The sequence below is a fragment of the Oncorhynchus keta genome, chromosome 18, assembly GCF_023373465.1.
Source record: "Oncorhynchus keta strain PuntledgeMale-10-30-2019 chromosome 18, Oket_V2, whole genome shotgun sequence".
Lineage (NCBI taxonomy): Eukaryota > Metazoa > Chordata > Actinopteri > Salmoniformes > Salmonidae > Oncorhynchus > Oncorhynchus keta.
In genome coordinates this window covers 40484643-40503019 of record NC_068438.1, presented here as the reverse complement: position 1 = coordinate 40503019, position 18377 = coordinate 40484643, and the positions used below count along the sequence as shown (strand labels likewise).

At 44.8% G+C, this 18377-nt stretch overlaps 1 protein-coding gene across 1 annotated transcript in view; it reads right to left on the bottom strand.

The window, feature by feature from the left end:
• LOC118377553 (cGMP-dependent 3',5'-cyclic phosphodiesterase-like) overlaps window positions 1-12392 on the bottom strand; it is a 63797-nt gene extending 51405 nt beyond the window's left edge. The window contains exons 1-5 of the mRNA XM_052468896.1: window positions 12125-12392; window positions 8915-9003; window positions 3063-3172; window positions 1980-2035; window positions 1383-1442 (exon numbers count right to left, since the gene is read on the bottom strand). Of these exons, the coding sequence (XP_052324856.1) occupies window positions 1383-1442; window positions 1980-2035; window positions 3063-3172; window positions 8915-9003; window positions 12125-12265 (456 nt within the window). The 5' untranslated portion in view covers window positions 12266-12392. The remainder of the gene's footprint in view (window positions 1-1382; window positions 1443-1979; window positions 2036-3062; window positions 3173-8914; window positions 9004-12124) is intronic.
• Window positions 12393-18377: the final 5985 nt, after the last annotated feature.

The following is an 18377-nucleotide window of genomic DNA, read 5'->3' as shown; positions in this document are numbered from 1 at the left end:
AGATAGATGCGCGTCAGGGGACTGGAGCCTTAAAATCCATCCTATTACTACACAGTTATAAAACAGACCAATAAAACTGACCAATAAAACAGACCAATCTGTGTGTGGATGTCTCTGTGGGTGTGTCTCTGTGGGTGTGTCTCTGTGTGGATGTCTCTGTGTGGATGTCTCTGTGGGTGTGTCTCTGTGGTGTGTCTCTGTGGGTGTGTCTCTGTGTGTATGTCTCTGTGGGTGTGTCTCTGTGGGTGTGTCTCTGTGGGTGTGTCTCTCTGTGGATGTCTCTGTGGGTGTGTCTCTGTGGGTATGTCTCTGTGTGGATGTCTCTGTGTGGATGTCTCTGTGGGTGTGTCTCTGTGAGGATGTCTCTATGGGTGTGTCTCTGTGGGTGTGTCTCTGTGTGGATGTCTCTATGGGTGTGTCTCTGTGGGTGTGTCTCTGTGTGGATGTCTCTGTGGGTGTGTCTCTGTGGGTATGTCTCTGTGTGGATGTCTCTGTGGGTGTGTCTCTGTGTGGATGTCTCTGTGGGTGTGTCTCTGTGGGTGTGTCTCTGTGTGGATGTCTCTGTGGGTGTGTCTCTGTGTGGATGTCTCTATGGGTGTGTCTCTGTGGGTGTGTCTCTGTGGGTGTGTCTCTGTGTGGATGTCTCTATGGGTGTGTCTCTGTGGGTGTGTCTCTGTGTGGATGTCTCTGTGGGTGTGTCTCTGTGGGTATGTCTCTGTGTGGATGTCTCTGTGGGTGTGTCTCTGTGTGGATGTCTCTGTGGGTGTGTCTCTGTGGGTGTGTCTCTGTGGGTGTGTCTCTGTGTGGATGTCTCTGTGGGTGTGTCTCTGTGTGGATGTCTCTGTGGGTGTGTCTCTGTGGGTGTCTTTGTGGGTATTATTCTGTGGGTGTCTCTGTGGGTATTATTCTGTGGGTGTCTCTGTGGGTATCATTCTGTGGGAGTCTCTGTGGTTATTATTATGTGGGTGTCTCTGTGGGTATTATTCTGTGGGTATTATTCTGTGGGTGTCTCTGTGGGTATTATTCTGTGGGTGTCTCTGTGGGTATTATTCTGTGGGTGTCTCTGCAGGTATTATTCTGTGGGTGTCTCTGCAGGTATTATTCTGTGGGTGTCTCTGTGGGTATTATTCTCTGGGTGTCTCTGTGGGTATTATTCTTTGGGTGTCTCTGTGGGTATTATTCTGTGGGTGTCTCTGTGGGTATTATTCTGTGGGTGTCTCTGTGGGTATTATTCTGTGGGTGTCTCTGTGGGTATTATTCTGTGGGTGTCTCTGTGGGTATTATTCTGTGGGTGTCTCTGTGGGTATTATTCTGTGGGTGTCTCTGTGGGTATTATTCTGTGGGTGTCTCTGTGGGTATTATTCTTTGGGTGTGTTTCTTACATGTTTCTCCAGAGTGTTGAGGTGTTGTTCGTCTTGATCACTCAGCGGTTTACAGCCCACCTATGACAGAGCAGAGCATTGCCTGTTAGAGACACGTGACACATCTGTGTGTATCCACCAGACTTTTAGCTGTTTAAAGATGAACTACCACTTAAAGGTGAGCTCCTCGGCTCCTCGTGTGTGTGTGTGTGTGTGTGTGTGTGTGTGTGTGTGTGTGTGTGTGTGTGTGTGTGTGTGTGTGTGTGTGTGTGTGTGTGTGTGTGTGTGTGTGTGTGTGTGTGTGTGTGTGTGTGTGTGTGTGTGTGTGTGTGTGTGCGTACATTTGTGTGTGACCTGGGACCGCTGGGAATGCAGCATGCTGAACCCTAACCTCTGACCCCTAGGGGGATTTGTGACAGTGGAGTAGAGCAGAGACCCCTAGAGGCCAACACAATGACTAATGAAGCTCTCAGAGAGAAAGAGATGGGGGGAAAGAGAAAACGATATATTGATAGTGAGAGGAGGAATGAGTAGAAATTGGCCGATGATTGTAATGCTTTAGATCTTCAGACCAGCTCCGCCACAATATGTCGGTCTGGGTTTGTGTGTGGCACTCACCAGTAAGACTGAGATGACAACTCCTTGTTCCTGGTCCAGGAGAGGAATTACCACAGCTGAGAGAGAGAGTGAGAGAGAGCGAGAGAGCGCGAGAGAAGAGAGAGAGAGAGAGAGAGAGAGAGAGAGAGAGAGAGAGAGAGAGAGAGAGAGAGAGAGAGAGCGAGAGAAGAGAGAGAGAGAGAGAGAGAGAGAGAGAGAGAGAGAGAGAGAGAGAGAGAGAGAGAGAGAGAGCGAGAGAGTGAGAGAGAGAGTGAGTGAGAGCGAGAGAGTGAGAGAGAGAGAGCGAGAGAGAGAGCGAGAGAGAGTGAGAGAGAGAGAGCGAGAGAGAGAGCGAGAGAGAGAGTGAGATCTAATGTAACATTAGATTCTGTTGTTTCATTTGAGCCTCCCTCTCTCTGCTGGTCCATTTTCATCTCCCTCTCCTTATCCCCCCCACTCTCTCTCTCTCTCGAACATTCCCTCTCTCTTGCTCCCATGTTGTTCCACAGCTCCATCCGTAATAATCTCTTGTTCCCTATTTTCTCTTCATCCTTTCTTCCTCTGACACCTCCACACCTTCCTCTTCCTCTGACACCTCCACACCCTCCTCCTCCTCTGACACCTCCACACCCTCCTCACCCTCCTCGGACACCTCCACACCCTCCTCTGACACCTCCACACCCTCCTCTGACACCTCCACACCCTCCTCCTCTGACACTTCCACACCCTCCTCTGACACCTCCCCACCCTCCCCTGACACCGCCACACCGTCCTCCTCCTCTGACACCTCCACACCCTCCTCTGACACCTCCACACCCTCCTCTGACACCTCCACACCCTCCTCCTCTGACACCTCCACACCCTCCTCTGACACCGCCACACCGTCCTCCTTGTCTGACACCTCCACACCCTCCTCTGACACCTCCACACCCTCCTCTGACACCTCCACACCCTCCTCTGACACCTCCACACCCTCCTTCTCTGCTCATCCCCAACCAGCCTCACTGCTTGACAGTGTGAAAGCTTACACGCACAAACGTAAGCACACAGACACACAGACACACAGACACACAGACACACAGACACACAGAAAGAGAGACAGACCTCGTCTGTGGGGTGGGAGGGGTGCTGCAAGGCTGCTCCTGTGTTTCTCATGCATCTCTGAGGGAGGTAGACCGGCACACACACACCTCTTCAACTGACCCACCATATCCCTGAGAAACACAGAGGGGTGACATTAGAACACCCATACACAGAGGGGGGACATTAGAACACCCATACACAGAGGGGGGATGTTAGAACACCCATACACAGAGGGGGGACATTAGAACACCCATACACAGAGGGGGGATGTTAGAACACCCATACACAGAGGGGGGACATTAGAACACCCATACACAGAGGGGGGATGTTAGAACACCCATACACAGAGGGGGATGTTAGAACATCCATACACAGAGGGGTGACATTAGAACACCCATACACAGAGGGGGGATGTTAGAACATCCATACACAGAGGGGTGACATTAGAACATCCATACACAGAGGGGGGATGTTAGAACACCCATACACAGAGGGGGGATGTTAGAACACCCATACACAGAGGGGGGACATTAGAACACCCATACACAGAGGGGGACATTAGAACACCCATACACAGAGGGGGGATGTTAGAACACCCATACACAGAGGGGGGACATTAGAACACCCATACACAGAGGGGGGATGTTAGAACATCCATACACAGAGGGGGGACATTAGAACACCCATACACAGAGGGGGGATATTAGAACACCCATACACAGAGGGGGGACATTAGAACACCCATACACAGAGGGGGGATATTAGAACACCCATACACAGAGGGGGGACATTAGAACACCCATACACAGAGGGGGGACATTAGAACACCCATACACAGAGGGGGGACATTAGAACACCCATACACAGAGGGGGGACATTAGAACACCCATACACAGAGGGGGGACATTAGAACACCCATACACAGAGGGGGACATTAGAACACCCATACACAGAGGGGGACATTAGAACACCCATACACAGAGGGGGGATATTAGAACACCCATACACAGAGGGGGGATATTAGAACACCCATACACAGAGGGGGGACATTAGAACACCCATACACAGAGGGGGGCATTAGAACACCCATACACAGAGGGGGGACATTAGAACACCCATACACAGAGGGGGGACATTAGAACACCCATACACAGAGGGGGGGCATTAGACACCCATACACAGAGGGGGGACATTAGAACACCCATACACAGAGGGGGGACATTAGAACAGCACCCATACACAGAGGGGGGACATTAGAACAGCACCCATACACAGAGGGGGGACATTAGAACAGCACCCATACACAGAGGGGGATATTAGAACACCCATACACAGAGGGGGACATTAGAACACCCATACATAGAGGGGGACAATGAACACCCATACACAGAGGGGGGACGTTAGAACACCCATACACAGAGGGGGGATGTTAGAACACCCATACACAGAGGGGTGACATTAGAACACCCATACACAGAGGGGGGACATTAGAACACCCATACACAGAGGGGGGACATTAGAACACCCATACACAGAGGGGGGACATTAGAACACCCATACACAGAGGGGGGATGTTAGAACACCCATACACAGAGGGGGTCATTAGAACAGCACCCATACACAGAGGGGGGACATTAGAACAGCACCCATACACAGAGGGGACATTAGAACAGCACCCATACACAGAGGGGGGACATTAGAACAGCACCCATACACAGAGGGGGGACATTGGAACAGCACCCATACACAGAGGGGGGATATGAGAACACCCATACACAGAGGGGGGACATTAGAACAGCACCCATACACAGAGGGGACATTAAAACACCCATACACAGAGGGGGGATATGAGAACACCCATACACAGATGGGGGACATTAGAACAGCACCCATACACAGATGGGGGACATTAAAACAGCACCCATACACAGAGGGGGGACATTAGAACAGCACCCATACACAGATGGGGGACATTAAAACAGCACCCATACATAGAGGGGGGACATTAGAACAGCACCCATACACAGAGGGGACATTAAAACACCCATACACAGATGGGGGACATTAGAACAGCACCCATACACAGATGGGGGACATTAGAACAGCACCCATACACAGAGGGGGTACATTAGAACACCCATACACAGAGGGGGGACATTAGGACACCCATACACAGAGGGGGGATATTAGAACACCCATACACAGAGGGGGGACATTAGAACACCCATACACAGAGGGGGGACATTAGAACAGCACCCATACACAGAGGGGGACATTAGAACAGCACCCATACACAGAGGGGGGACATTAGAACAGCACCCATACACAGAGGGGGGACATTAGAACACCCATACACAGAGGGGGGACAATGAACACCCATACACAGAGGGGGGACATTAGAACACCCATACACAGAGGGGGGACGTTAGAACACCCATACACAGAGGGGGGATGTTAGAACACCCATACACAGAGGGGTGACATTAGAACACCCATACACAGAGGGGGACATTAGAACACCCATACACAGAGGGGGACATTAGAACACCCATACACAGAGGGGGACATTAGAACAGCACCCATACACAGAGGGGGACATTAGAACAGCACCCATACACAGAGGGGACATTAGAACAGCACCCATACACAGAGGGGGACATTAGAACAGCACCCATACACAGAGGGGGACATTGGAACAGCACCCATACACAGAGGGGGATATGAGAACACCCATACACAGAGGGGGACATTAGAACAGCACCCATACACAGAGGGGACATTAAAACACCCATACACAGAGGGGGATATGAGAACACCCATACACAGATGGGGGACATTAGAACACCCATACACAGAGGGGGATGTTAGAACACCCATACACAGAGGGGGACATTAGAACACCCATACACAGAGGGGGATGTTAGAACATCCATACACAGAGGGGGACATTAGAACACCCATACACAGAGGGGGTCATTAGAACAGCACCCATACACAGAGGGGGACATTAGAACAGCACCCATACACAGAGGGGACATTAGAACAGCACCCATACACAGAGGGGGACATTAGAACAGCACCCATACACAGAGGGGGACATTGGAACAGCACCCATACACAGAGGGGGATATGAGAACACCCATACACAGAGGGGGGACATTAGAACAGCACCCATACACAGAGGGGACATTAAAACACCCATACACAGAGGGGGGATATGAGAACACCCATACACAGATGGGGGACATTAGAACAGCACCCATACACAGATGGGGGACATTAAAACAGCACCCATACACAGAGGGGGGACATTAGAACAGCACCCATACACAGATGGGGGACATTAAAACAGCACCCATACACAGAGGGGGGACATTAGAACAGCGCCCATACACAGATGGGGGACATTAAAACAGCACCCATACACAGAGGGGGGACATTAGAACAGCACCCATACACAGAGGGGACATTAAAACACCCATACACAGATGGGGGACATTAGAACAGCACCCATACACAGATGGGGGACATTAGAACAGCACCCATACACAGAGGGGGTACATTAGAACACCCATACACAGAGGGGGGACATTAGGACACCCATACACAGAGGGGGGACATTAGAACACTGTTGGAGGAAATTATAGTTGAAATGATTAATTATGTATACATTTAAATTAGAACCATTTATTTTAATTCTATTATGTTATGGTATGAAATGTATGGGTTCTTGGTTAAGCTGTTACTGAAAATGTAAGTAAAACAAATGAATTGTCTGTACCTTGCGGGAAAGGGAGAAGGAGGGCATATATCTTTTCAGACAGATAAGAATGTTTGTTTGATGTTCCATTAGTGGAGAAAAGTATATCTTTTAGACAGATTGGAATGTTTGTTTTATGAGGGGAGTAGAAGACAATCTCCAGACCTGAAGACACTGCGGTATTGTGTGGATCGGAGAGGGTGTGAGAAACTGATGACGTCATTTTATGTCCTCTCTTTAAAATGTAAGGTTCTTTGTATTTTTCTGGAGTACTCTCTTGAATTAAACGCTGTTACCTGACTTATAAGACTGGTCCTGATCTATTTCATGCATAATTAATAAATGTACAACTTATTAATGAAATAGAGAGAGTGCGACTTTGGTTTTGGCTACAAAACATATAGGAATTTAGAATTCCTCTAACAAACACCCATACACCGAGGGGGGACATTAGAACACCCATACACCGAGGGGGGACATTAGAACACCCATACACAGAGGGGTGACATTAGAACACCCATACACAGAGGGGGAACATTGGAACACCCATACACAGAGGGGTGACATTAGAACACCCATACACAGAGGGGGGACATTAGAACACCCATACACAGAGGGGGGACATTGGAACACCCATACACAGAGGGGTGACATTAGAACAGCACCCATCCAGGGTGGGGGCTGATTCCCTAGACAATACAATACAAAGACAGCTTTATAAAAGATTCATTACTTATTGTCTACTGAAATAAATCAAATCAATGTAATTCCCAGAGCCAGGTGTGTGTACAGGTGTGTGAACAGGTGTGACAGTGACAGGTTTCCCATGTGTGTGTCACTGTTGTCTCGTATGGTAATACAGAGGGCACCTTTCTCATGTTAATCTATGAGAAAAGACACCTGTTCCAATATCAACTAATGCTGCACACACACACTTACACGGGCACAAACACTCACAGGGCAGTCAGTATTGCTTGTGATGGCCGACAGGCACGGCAGAGGACAGAGAGGATCGATAGTCTCTTTACAGCACAATTAGATGAAATACCCTCTATTTTTTTTCTGCCAAACACAAACAGAGGAAAGCTTTCTACAACAGCAGTGTTCCCCACATCTGACTCTGGAGAGGAACAGGTTGAGCAGGGTTACTCCCAGCTAATCAACTTTAATCAGGTGTTAGAATTGTGCTGGAAAAGTCTGCACAAATTGTAGCGCTTAACAACCACACACACACACACACACACACACACACACACACACACACACACACACACACACACACACACACACACACACACACACACACACACACACACACACACACACACACACACACACACACACACACACACACACACACAGATTGTGCCAGCGGGTGCTTGCAGGTGTGTGCAGCATGCAGATATGTGTGTGTGTGTGAGGCTCGAGGGCTCTCGTCCGAGACAGAAACTATCATGAATAATGCAATGTTGATTTTACCAAAGCTAGGTTAGGACAAGGCTATTCAGTCTGTGTGTGTTCTTAAGCCAGGGTAGGAGGGAACTATTGAGCCTGTAGAGATCACGAGAAGAGAGTCTCAGAGAGTAGAGAGAGAGAGAGAGAGAGAGAGAGAGAGAGAGAGAGAGAGAGAGAGAGAGAGAGAGAGAGAGAGAGAGAGAGAGAGACGAAGAGAGAAAGAGGGAGGGAGAGAGAGCGAAAGAGAGAGAGAGAGAGAGAATTTTTGTTGTTTTTCACTTTATATGTTCACTTTGTATGTTGTCTACCTCACTTGCTTTGGCAATGTTAACACATGTTTCCCATGCCAATAAAGCCCTTGAATTGAATTGAATTGAATTGAGAGAGAGAGAGAGAGAGAGAGAGAGAGAGAGAGAGAGAGAGAGAGAGAGAGAGAGAGAGAGAGAGAGAGAGAGAAAATAACAAATTCTTATTTACAATGACGGCCTACCCCGGCCAAACCCTCCCCTAACCCAGACAACGCTGGGCCAATTGTATGCCGTCCTATGGGACTCCCAATAACGGCCGGTTGTGATACAGCCCGGGATCGAACCAGGGTTTGTAGTAGGTTTGAGTGCCACTCAAGAGCCCAGGGACTCACACACAGAGGGTTTCATACCTGATCTTCCCCTCCTTTGGAAGCTCATGACTTGGGTCGTCACACTGCAGCCTCGAGTCTCTCTCCAGCACGTACACACAAACACACTCCTGTAAGAAAACACACACATCAGAAGACTCCCTCCAGCACGTACACACAAACACACTCCTGTAAGAAAACACACACATCAGAAGACTCCCTCCAGCACTTACACACATACACCTGTAAGAAAACACACACATCAGAAGCAAAGCTAGCATGGGGGGGTCCATGGGTGCGACCACCCCCTGTTCCTGCAGATAATAAAACATTTTTTTTTAATAGCTATGATATAGCTTACCAAAAACTATAAACCAAAGAAAAAAACATGATTTAACACTATACAACATGATTTAACACTATAAAACATGATTTAACACTATAAAACATGATTTAACACTATAAAACACGATTTAACATTATAAAACATGATTTAACACTATAAAACATGATTTAACACTATAAAACATGATTTAACAGTATACAACATGATTTAACACTATACAACATGATTTAACACTATAAAACATGATTTAACACTATAAAACATGATTTAACACTATAAAACATGATTTAACACTATAAAACATGATTTAACACTATAAAACATGATTTAACACTATACAACATGATTTAACACTATAAAACATGATTTAACACTATAAAACATGATTTAACACTATACAACATGATTTAACACTATAAAACATGATTTAACACTATACAACATGATTTAACACTATAAAACATGATTTAACACTATACAACATGATTTAACACTATAAAACATGATTTAACACTATAAAACATGATTTAACACTATACAACATGATTTAACACTATAAAACATGATTTAACACTATACAACATGATTTAACACTATAAAACATGATTTAACACTATAAAACATGATTTAACACTATACAACATGATTTAACACTATAAAACATGATTTAACACTATACAACATGATTTAACACTATACAACATGATTTAACACTATAAAACATGATTTAACACTATACAACATGATTTAACACTATAAAACATGATTTAACACTATAAAACATGATTTAACACTATACAACATGATTTAACACTATAAAACATGATTTAACACTATACAACATGATTTAACACTATAAAACATGATTTAACACTATAAAACATGATTTAACACTATAAAACATGATTTAACAGTATACAACATGATTTAACACTATACAACATGATTTAACACTATACAACATGATTTAACACTATACAACATGATTTAACACTATAAAACATGATTTAACACTATACAACATGATTTAACACTATAAAACATGATTTAACACTATAAAACATGATTTAACACTATACAACATGATTGAACAGTATACAACATGATTTAACACTATACAACATGATTTAACACTATAAAACATGATTTAACACTATAAAACATGATTTAACACTATAAAACATGATTTAACACTATAAAACATGGCTAAATGTATTTATAATATGTTATATAATATGATTGGTTGAAAAACTGAAATTGGTGTTGCTAATTATATAAAGTAATGTGCAGTACAGCTGTCTGACGCTATACCCCCTTCAGCGCCCCCTGGACTGATACCGGTGGCAGTACAGCTGTCTGTCGCTATACCCCCTTCAGCGCCCCCTGGACTGATACTGGTGGCAGTACAGCTGTCTGTCGCTATACCCCCTTCAGCGCCCCCTGGACTGATACTGGTGGCAGTACAGCTGTCTGTCGCTATACCCCCTTCAGCGCCCCCTGGACTGATACTGGTGGCAGTACAGCTGTCTGTCGCTATACCCCCTTCAGCGCCCCCTGGACTGATACTGGTGGCAGTACAGCTGTCTGTCGCTATACCCCCTTCAGCGCCCCCTGGACTGATACTGGTGGCAGTACAGCTGTCTGTCCTGCGCCCCCTGACTGATACTGGTGGCAGTACAGCTGTCTGTCGCTATACCCCCTTCAGCGCCCCCTGGACTGATACTGGTGGCAGTACAGCTGTCTGTCGCTATACCCCCTTCAGCGCCCCCTGGACTGATACTGGTGGCAGTACAGCTGGTGGCAGTACAGCTGTCTGTCGCTATACCCCCTTCAGCGCCCCCTGGACTGATACTGGTGGCAGTACAGCTGTCTGGTCGCTATACCCCCTTCAGCGCCCCCTGGACTGATACTGGTTGCAGTACAGCTGTCTGTCTGCTGCTGGGAGGGACCAGGTTCTTCAAAATGATTTGTCATTTATTAATTTAGTAAGGTTGTTAGTTTAAAACTACTCTTGGTATCTTACTAACAGCCTAATTAATTCAGTACCAAAACAACATTAAAATATTTTGTCCAGAAAATGATTCTAAAATAATCCAAAGTTGTGCCAAGCCTTTTTAATGTTTCTAGTTCATGGCCAAGAGGCTAAAGGCCATTACTGAACATGCAACTAGGCTGTAATGAAGCAGCCAATGGAAAACAACACAGGGGAAAAATGACCTAAACTCCAATTAGCGGCAAAAGTTTGTTCTAAAGCACAAATGATGCTCGCTGTTTCATGTGACAGAGGTGACAATCTAATTGGAATGTAAAGATGCAACAACTAGAATGGGTTGGCTCATATGACTAGGGATTTGGCCTAGTCAAATAAAGTCAAATAAAGTTGATATGATAACCAACAGAACAGGAGAGAAATGCTGGGCTCAATGGCATGAGGAAATGTTGAGAAATATGGATGAAATGCTGATGTGAGACTGTGAGAGGTTGTTGGATATTCCGCTCAAACTAGGCTCTGTATGCGATGTGATACATAACCTAAAACAGGTCTACATGACAAACTATCCAAAATACACAATTTAACTCCACAAAATTCGTCAAATTAACCTACAGATCGATAAGCATGACTTGGAAAATGTATTTTCGGCGGCTAACCAACTAATGGTTAACCATTAACATCCCTAGAGACGATGATAAATGTGTGCTTATGATTGGCCATGTCAGCTATTCATTCTGTTTCATTAATTGGTCAGAAGGGCCCCTGGAGAAAGCCACGCCCCTCTGACACAAGCTCTGCCCCTGTCACTCATACTGAACATACACACCTGACAATCCAGTGGTGCAGTTCTGAGGAATGGCTGCTTGACCCCTCCCAAAAAAGAACACTACCCAGCAGCCCTGTGTGTACATACCACGCTGGGCAGAAGCCCCTGTGCGGTCTCTCTGAGAGCATCTCGGAGTGAGCGCACGTCAACAACTGCTGCCAGCCGCAGTAAAGCATCCTGGGAGGAAACAGAAACAACATGATTTACACACAGAAACAGCAGAATCATTTATGACACCACACCATACTGTTTATATGATGGAACAGAGACACCATACTGTTTATATGAGGGAACAGAGACACCATACTGTTTATATGAGGGAACAGAGACACCATACTGTTTATATGAGGGAACAGAGACACCATACTGTTTATAGGGAACAGAGACACCATGTTTATATGGGGAACATACTGTTTATATGAGGGAACAGAGACACCATACTGTTTATATGATGGAACAGAGACACCATACTGTTTATATGATGGAACAGAGACACCATACTGTTTATATGAGGGAACATACTGTTTATATGACACACATACTGTTTATATGAGGAACAGAGACACCATACTGTTTATATGAGGGAACAGAGACACCATACTGTTTATATGAGGGAACAGAGACACCATACTGTTTATATGAGGGAACAGAGACACCATGTTTATATGAGGGAACAGAGACACCATACTGTTTATATGAGGGAACAGAGACACCATACTGTTTATAGGAGGGAACAGAGACACCATACTGTTTATATGAGGAACAGAGACACCATACTGTTTATATGAGGGAGAACAGAGACACACCATACTGTTTATATGAGGGAACAGAGACACCATACTGTTTATATGAGGGAACAGAGACACCATACTGTTTATATGAGGGAACAGAGACACCATACTGTTTATATGAACAGGTTTATATGAACAGAGACACCATACTGTTTATATGAGGGAACAGAGACACCATACTGTTTATATGAGGGAACAGAGACACCATACTGTTTATATGAGGGAACAGAGACACCATACTGTTTATATGAGGGAACAGAGACACCATACTGTTTATATGAGGGAACAGAGACACCATACTGTTTATATGAGGGAACAGAGACACCATACTGTTTATATGAGGGAACAGAGACACCATACTGTTTATATGAGGGAACAGAGACACCATACTGTTTATATGAGGGAACAGAGACACCATACTGTTTATATGTTTAAACAGAGACACCATACTGTTTATATGAGGGAACAGAGACACCATACTGTTTATATGAGGGAACAGAGACACCATACTGTTTATATGAGGGAACAGAGACACCATACTGTTTATATGAGGGAACATACTGTTTATAGGGAACAGAGACACCATACTGTTTAGGGAACAGAGACACCATACTGTTTATATGAGGGAACAGAGACACCATACTGTTTATATGAGGGAACAGAGACACCATACTGTTTATATGAGGGAACAGAGACACCATACTGTTTATATGAGGGAACAGAGACATCATACTGTTTATATGAGGGAACAGAGACACCATAGTGTTTATATGAGGGAACAGAGACACCATACTGTTTATATAATAATAATAATAATATAATAATAAGGAACAGAGACACCATACTGTTTATATGAGGGAACAGAGACACCATACTGTTTATATGAGGGAACAGAGACACCATACTGTTTATATGAGGGAACAGAGACACCATACTGTTTATATGAGGGAACAGAGACACCATACTGTTTATATGAGGGAACAGAGACACCATACTGTTTATATGAGGGAACAGAGACACCATACTGTTTATATGAGGGAACAGAGACACCATACTGTTTATATGAGGGAACAGAGACACCATACTGTTTATATGAGGGAACAGAGACACCATACTGTTTATATGAGGGAACAGAGACACCATACTGTTTATATGAGGGGAACAGAGACACCATACTGTTTATATGAGGGAACAGAGACACCATACTGTTTATATGAGGGAACAGAGACACCATACTGTTTATATGAGGGAACAGAGACACCATACTGTTTATATGAGGGGAACAGAGACACCATACTGTTTATATGAGGGAACAGAGACACCATACTGTTTATATGAGGGAACAGAGACACCATACTGTTTATATGAGGGAACAGAGACACCATACTGTTTATATGAGGGAACAGAGACACCATACTGTTTATATGAGGGAACAGAGACACCATACTGTTTATATGAGGGAACAGAGACACCATACTGTTTATATGAGGGAACAGAGACACCATACTGTTTATATGAGGGAACAGAGACACCATACTGTTTATATGAGGGAACAGAGACACCATACTGTTTATATGAGGGAACAGAGACACCATACTGTTTATATGAGGGAACAGAGACACCATACTGTTTATATGAGGGAACAGAGACACCATACTGTTTATATGAGGGAACAGAGACACCATACTGTTTATATGAGGAACAGAGACACCATACTGTTTATATGAACACCATACTGTTTATATGAGGGAACACACATACTGTTTATATGAGGGAACAGAGACACCATACTGTTTATATGAGGGAACAGAGACACCATACTGTTTATATGAGGGAACAGAGACACCATACTGTTTATATGGGGAACAGAGACACCATACTGTTTATATGAGGGAACAGAGACACCATACTGTTTAGGGAACAGAGACACCATACTGTTTATATGAGGGAACAGAGACACCATACTGTTTATATGAGGGAACAGAGACACCATACTGTTTATATGAGGGAACAGAGACACCATACTGTTTATATGAGGGAACAGTTTATATGAACAGAGACCATACTGTTTATATGAGGGAACAGAGACACCATACTGTTTATATGAGGGAACAGAGACACCATACTGTTTATATGAGGAACAGAGACACCATACTGTTTAAGGAACAGAGACACCATACTGTTTATATGAGGGAACAGAGACACCATACTGTTTATATGAGGGAACAGAGACACCATACTGTTTATATGAGGGAACAGAGACACCATACTGTTTATATGAGGGAACAGAGACACCATACTGTTTATATGAGGGAACAGAGACACCATACTGTTTATATGAGGGAACAGAGACACCATACTGTTTATATGAGGGAACAGAGACACCATACTGTTTATATGAGGGAACAGAGACACCATACTGTTTATATGAGGGAACAGAGACACCATAGTGTTTATATGAGGGAACAGAGACACCATACTGTTTATATGAGGGAACAGAGACACCATACTGTTTATATGAGGGAACAGAGACACCATACTGTTTATATGAGGGAACAGAGACACCATAGTGTTTAATTAGCGGGAAGAGAAGACAGAGTGTCATGTAAAGACAGATAGTGTGACAGCCATATGTAGAGGCAAAAATGATGAACCAGTGTGTGTGTGTGTGTGTGTGTGTGTGTGTGTGTGTGTGTGTGTGTGTGTGTGTGTGTGTGTGTGTGTGTGTGTGTGTGTGTGTGTGTGTGTGTGTGTGTGTGTGTGTGTGTGTGGGACTGACTTTGAGTGGCACATCCCTTGGAGACACACGCACATACATTCACACACAGCTAAGTCAGTGGGTGTGTGATTGGCTGAAGAATAACCAGGGGAAATCAATCACCTTCTATCGATCTGCAAACCGATTTACTAAAATAGAGCAGAGTGGACAGCTAACACACTGAAACACGCACGCACGCACACACATAGAAGGGCTGGGGATTTAGGGAGAAGGACTGGGGTTTTAGGGAGAGGGGCTGGGGTTTTAGGGAGAGGGGCTGGGGTTTTAGGGAGAAAGACTGGGGATTTAGGGAGAAGGGCTGGGGATTTAGGGACAGGGATGAGGAAACATTAAGAAAACCTGCTCTTTCCATGACAGACTGACCAGGTGAATCCAGGTGAATCCTATGATCTATTATTGATGTCACTTGTTAAATCCACTACAATCAGTGTAGATGAAGGGGAGGAGACAGGTTAAAGAAGGATTTTTAAGACCGGGGACAATTGAGACATGGATTGTGGATGTGACATTCAGACGGTGAAGACAAGACATGTAAGTGCCTTTGAACGGGGTATGGAATTAGGTCCCGGGTGCACCGGTTTGTGTTGAGAACTGCAACGCTGCTGGGTTTTTCATGCTCTACAGTTTCCTGTGTCTATCAAGAATGCCCCCACTTCTCAAAGAACATCCAGCCTAACTGACACAACTGGGAAGCATTGGAGTCAACATGGGCCAGCATCCCTGTGGAACGCTTTCAACACCTTGTAGAGTCAACATGGGCCAGCATCCCTGTGGAACGCTTTCAACACCTTGTAGAGTCAACATGGGCCGGCATCCCTGTGGAACGCTTTCAACACCTTGTAGAGTCAACATGGGCCAGCATCCCTGTGGAACATTTAACACCTTGTAGAGTCAACATGGGCCAGCATCCCTGTGGAACGCTTTCAACACCTTGTAGAGTCAACATGGGCCAGCATCCCTGTGGAACACATTTAACACCTTGTAGAGTCAACATGGGCCAGCATCCCTGTGGAACGCTTTCAACACCTTGTAGAGTCAACATGGGCCAGCATCCCTGTGGAAAACTTTCAACACCTTGTAGAGTCAACATGGGCCAGCATCCCTGTGGAAAACTTTCAAGACCTTGTAGAGTCAACATGGGCCAGCATCCTGTGGAATGCTTTCAACACCTTGTAGAGTCAACATGGGCCAGCATCCCTGTGGAAAACTTTCAACACCTTGTAGAGTCAACATGGGCCAGCATCCCTGTGGAATGCTTTCAACACCTTTCAACATGGGCCAGCATCCCTGTGGAATGCTTTCAACACCTTGTAGAGTCAACATGGGCCAGCATCCCTGTGGAACGCTTTCAACACCTTGTAGAGTCAACATGGGCCAGCATCCCTGTGGAACGCTTTCAACACCTTGTAGAGTTCCTGTCCTGATCAATTGAGCCTGTTCTGATGGCAAAAGGGGTTGGGGGGGGGTGCAGCTCAATATTAGGAAGGTGTTTCTAATGTGTTGTATACTCAGTGTAGATGTGAAAGCATTCATAACAAACTCTAATAATCGCTATGACAACATGATATTGTGGATGGCTTCATGTTGAACATGACTAACTCTGGTGCAGTGTAGAGGTGAAAGATAAATGACTGTAACTCTGGTGCAGTGTAGAGGTGAAAGATAAATGACTGTAACTCTGGTGCAGTGTAGAGGTGAAAGATAAATGACTGTAACTCTGGTGCAGTGTAGAGGTGAAAGATAAATGACTGTAACTCTGGTGCAGTGTAGAGGTGAAAGATAAATGACTGTAACTCTGGTGCAGTGTAGAGGTGAAAGATAAATGACTGTAACTCTGGTGCAGTGTAGAGGTGAAAGATAAATGACTGTAACTCTGGTGCAGTGTAGAGGTGAAAGATAAATGACTGTAACTCTGGTGCAGTGTAGAGGTGAAAGATAAATGACTGTAACTCTGGTGCAGTGTAGAGGTGAAAGATAAATGACTGTAACTCTGGTGCAGTGTAGAGGTGAAAGATAAATGACTGTAACTCTGGTGCAGTGTAGAGGTGAAAGATAAATGACTGTAACTCTGGTGCAGTGTAGAGGTGAAAGATAAATGACTGTAACTCTGGTGCAGTGTAGAGGTGAAAAGATAAATGTAGCTCTAAAGTACTAGGGGTCATACACTACAGCCAGATTAGACAGTAGCAACACATTATTATTCTGTAAAAAGAGAGAGAACGGGGGAGGAAAAGAGAGATAGAGAAAGAGAAAGACAAACAGATAAAGAGGGGGGTGTTTAATTATTCTGATCACTGGCGTCCTTCAAATGTCAGAGCACTCAGTGTGATTAATATAGCTCGATGAGAGGGCAACAGGGTCTGCACAGAGAGAGACAAAGAGACGGGTAAGGGGAGAGGGAGAGGGCGAACGGGAAGGAGGGAGGGGAAAGACAGAGAGGGATTCGAGAGGGGAGGTAGAGATGGTTAAATAAGGTAGGTAAAGAAGGAGGGGAGAAAAAGAGAAGAGATGAGAGAGGAGAAGGGAGAGAGGGAAAGAAGAGTCAGCTGGTCCTGAGGGTCAGAACACCTGCTCTACAAATCACTACTCCAAACAAATGATAACACACTAATTCCACTTGCTTCCTTATTGTAGACGTGTGAAGAGTGCACATCAGCACACATCAAATCACATTTTATTTGTTACATTCTTTGTAAACAACAGGCGTAGACTAACAGTGAAATGCATGTCAATCAATAAAATGTATTTATCAAGCCCTTTTTACATCAAC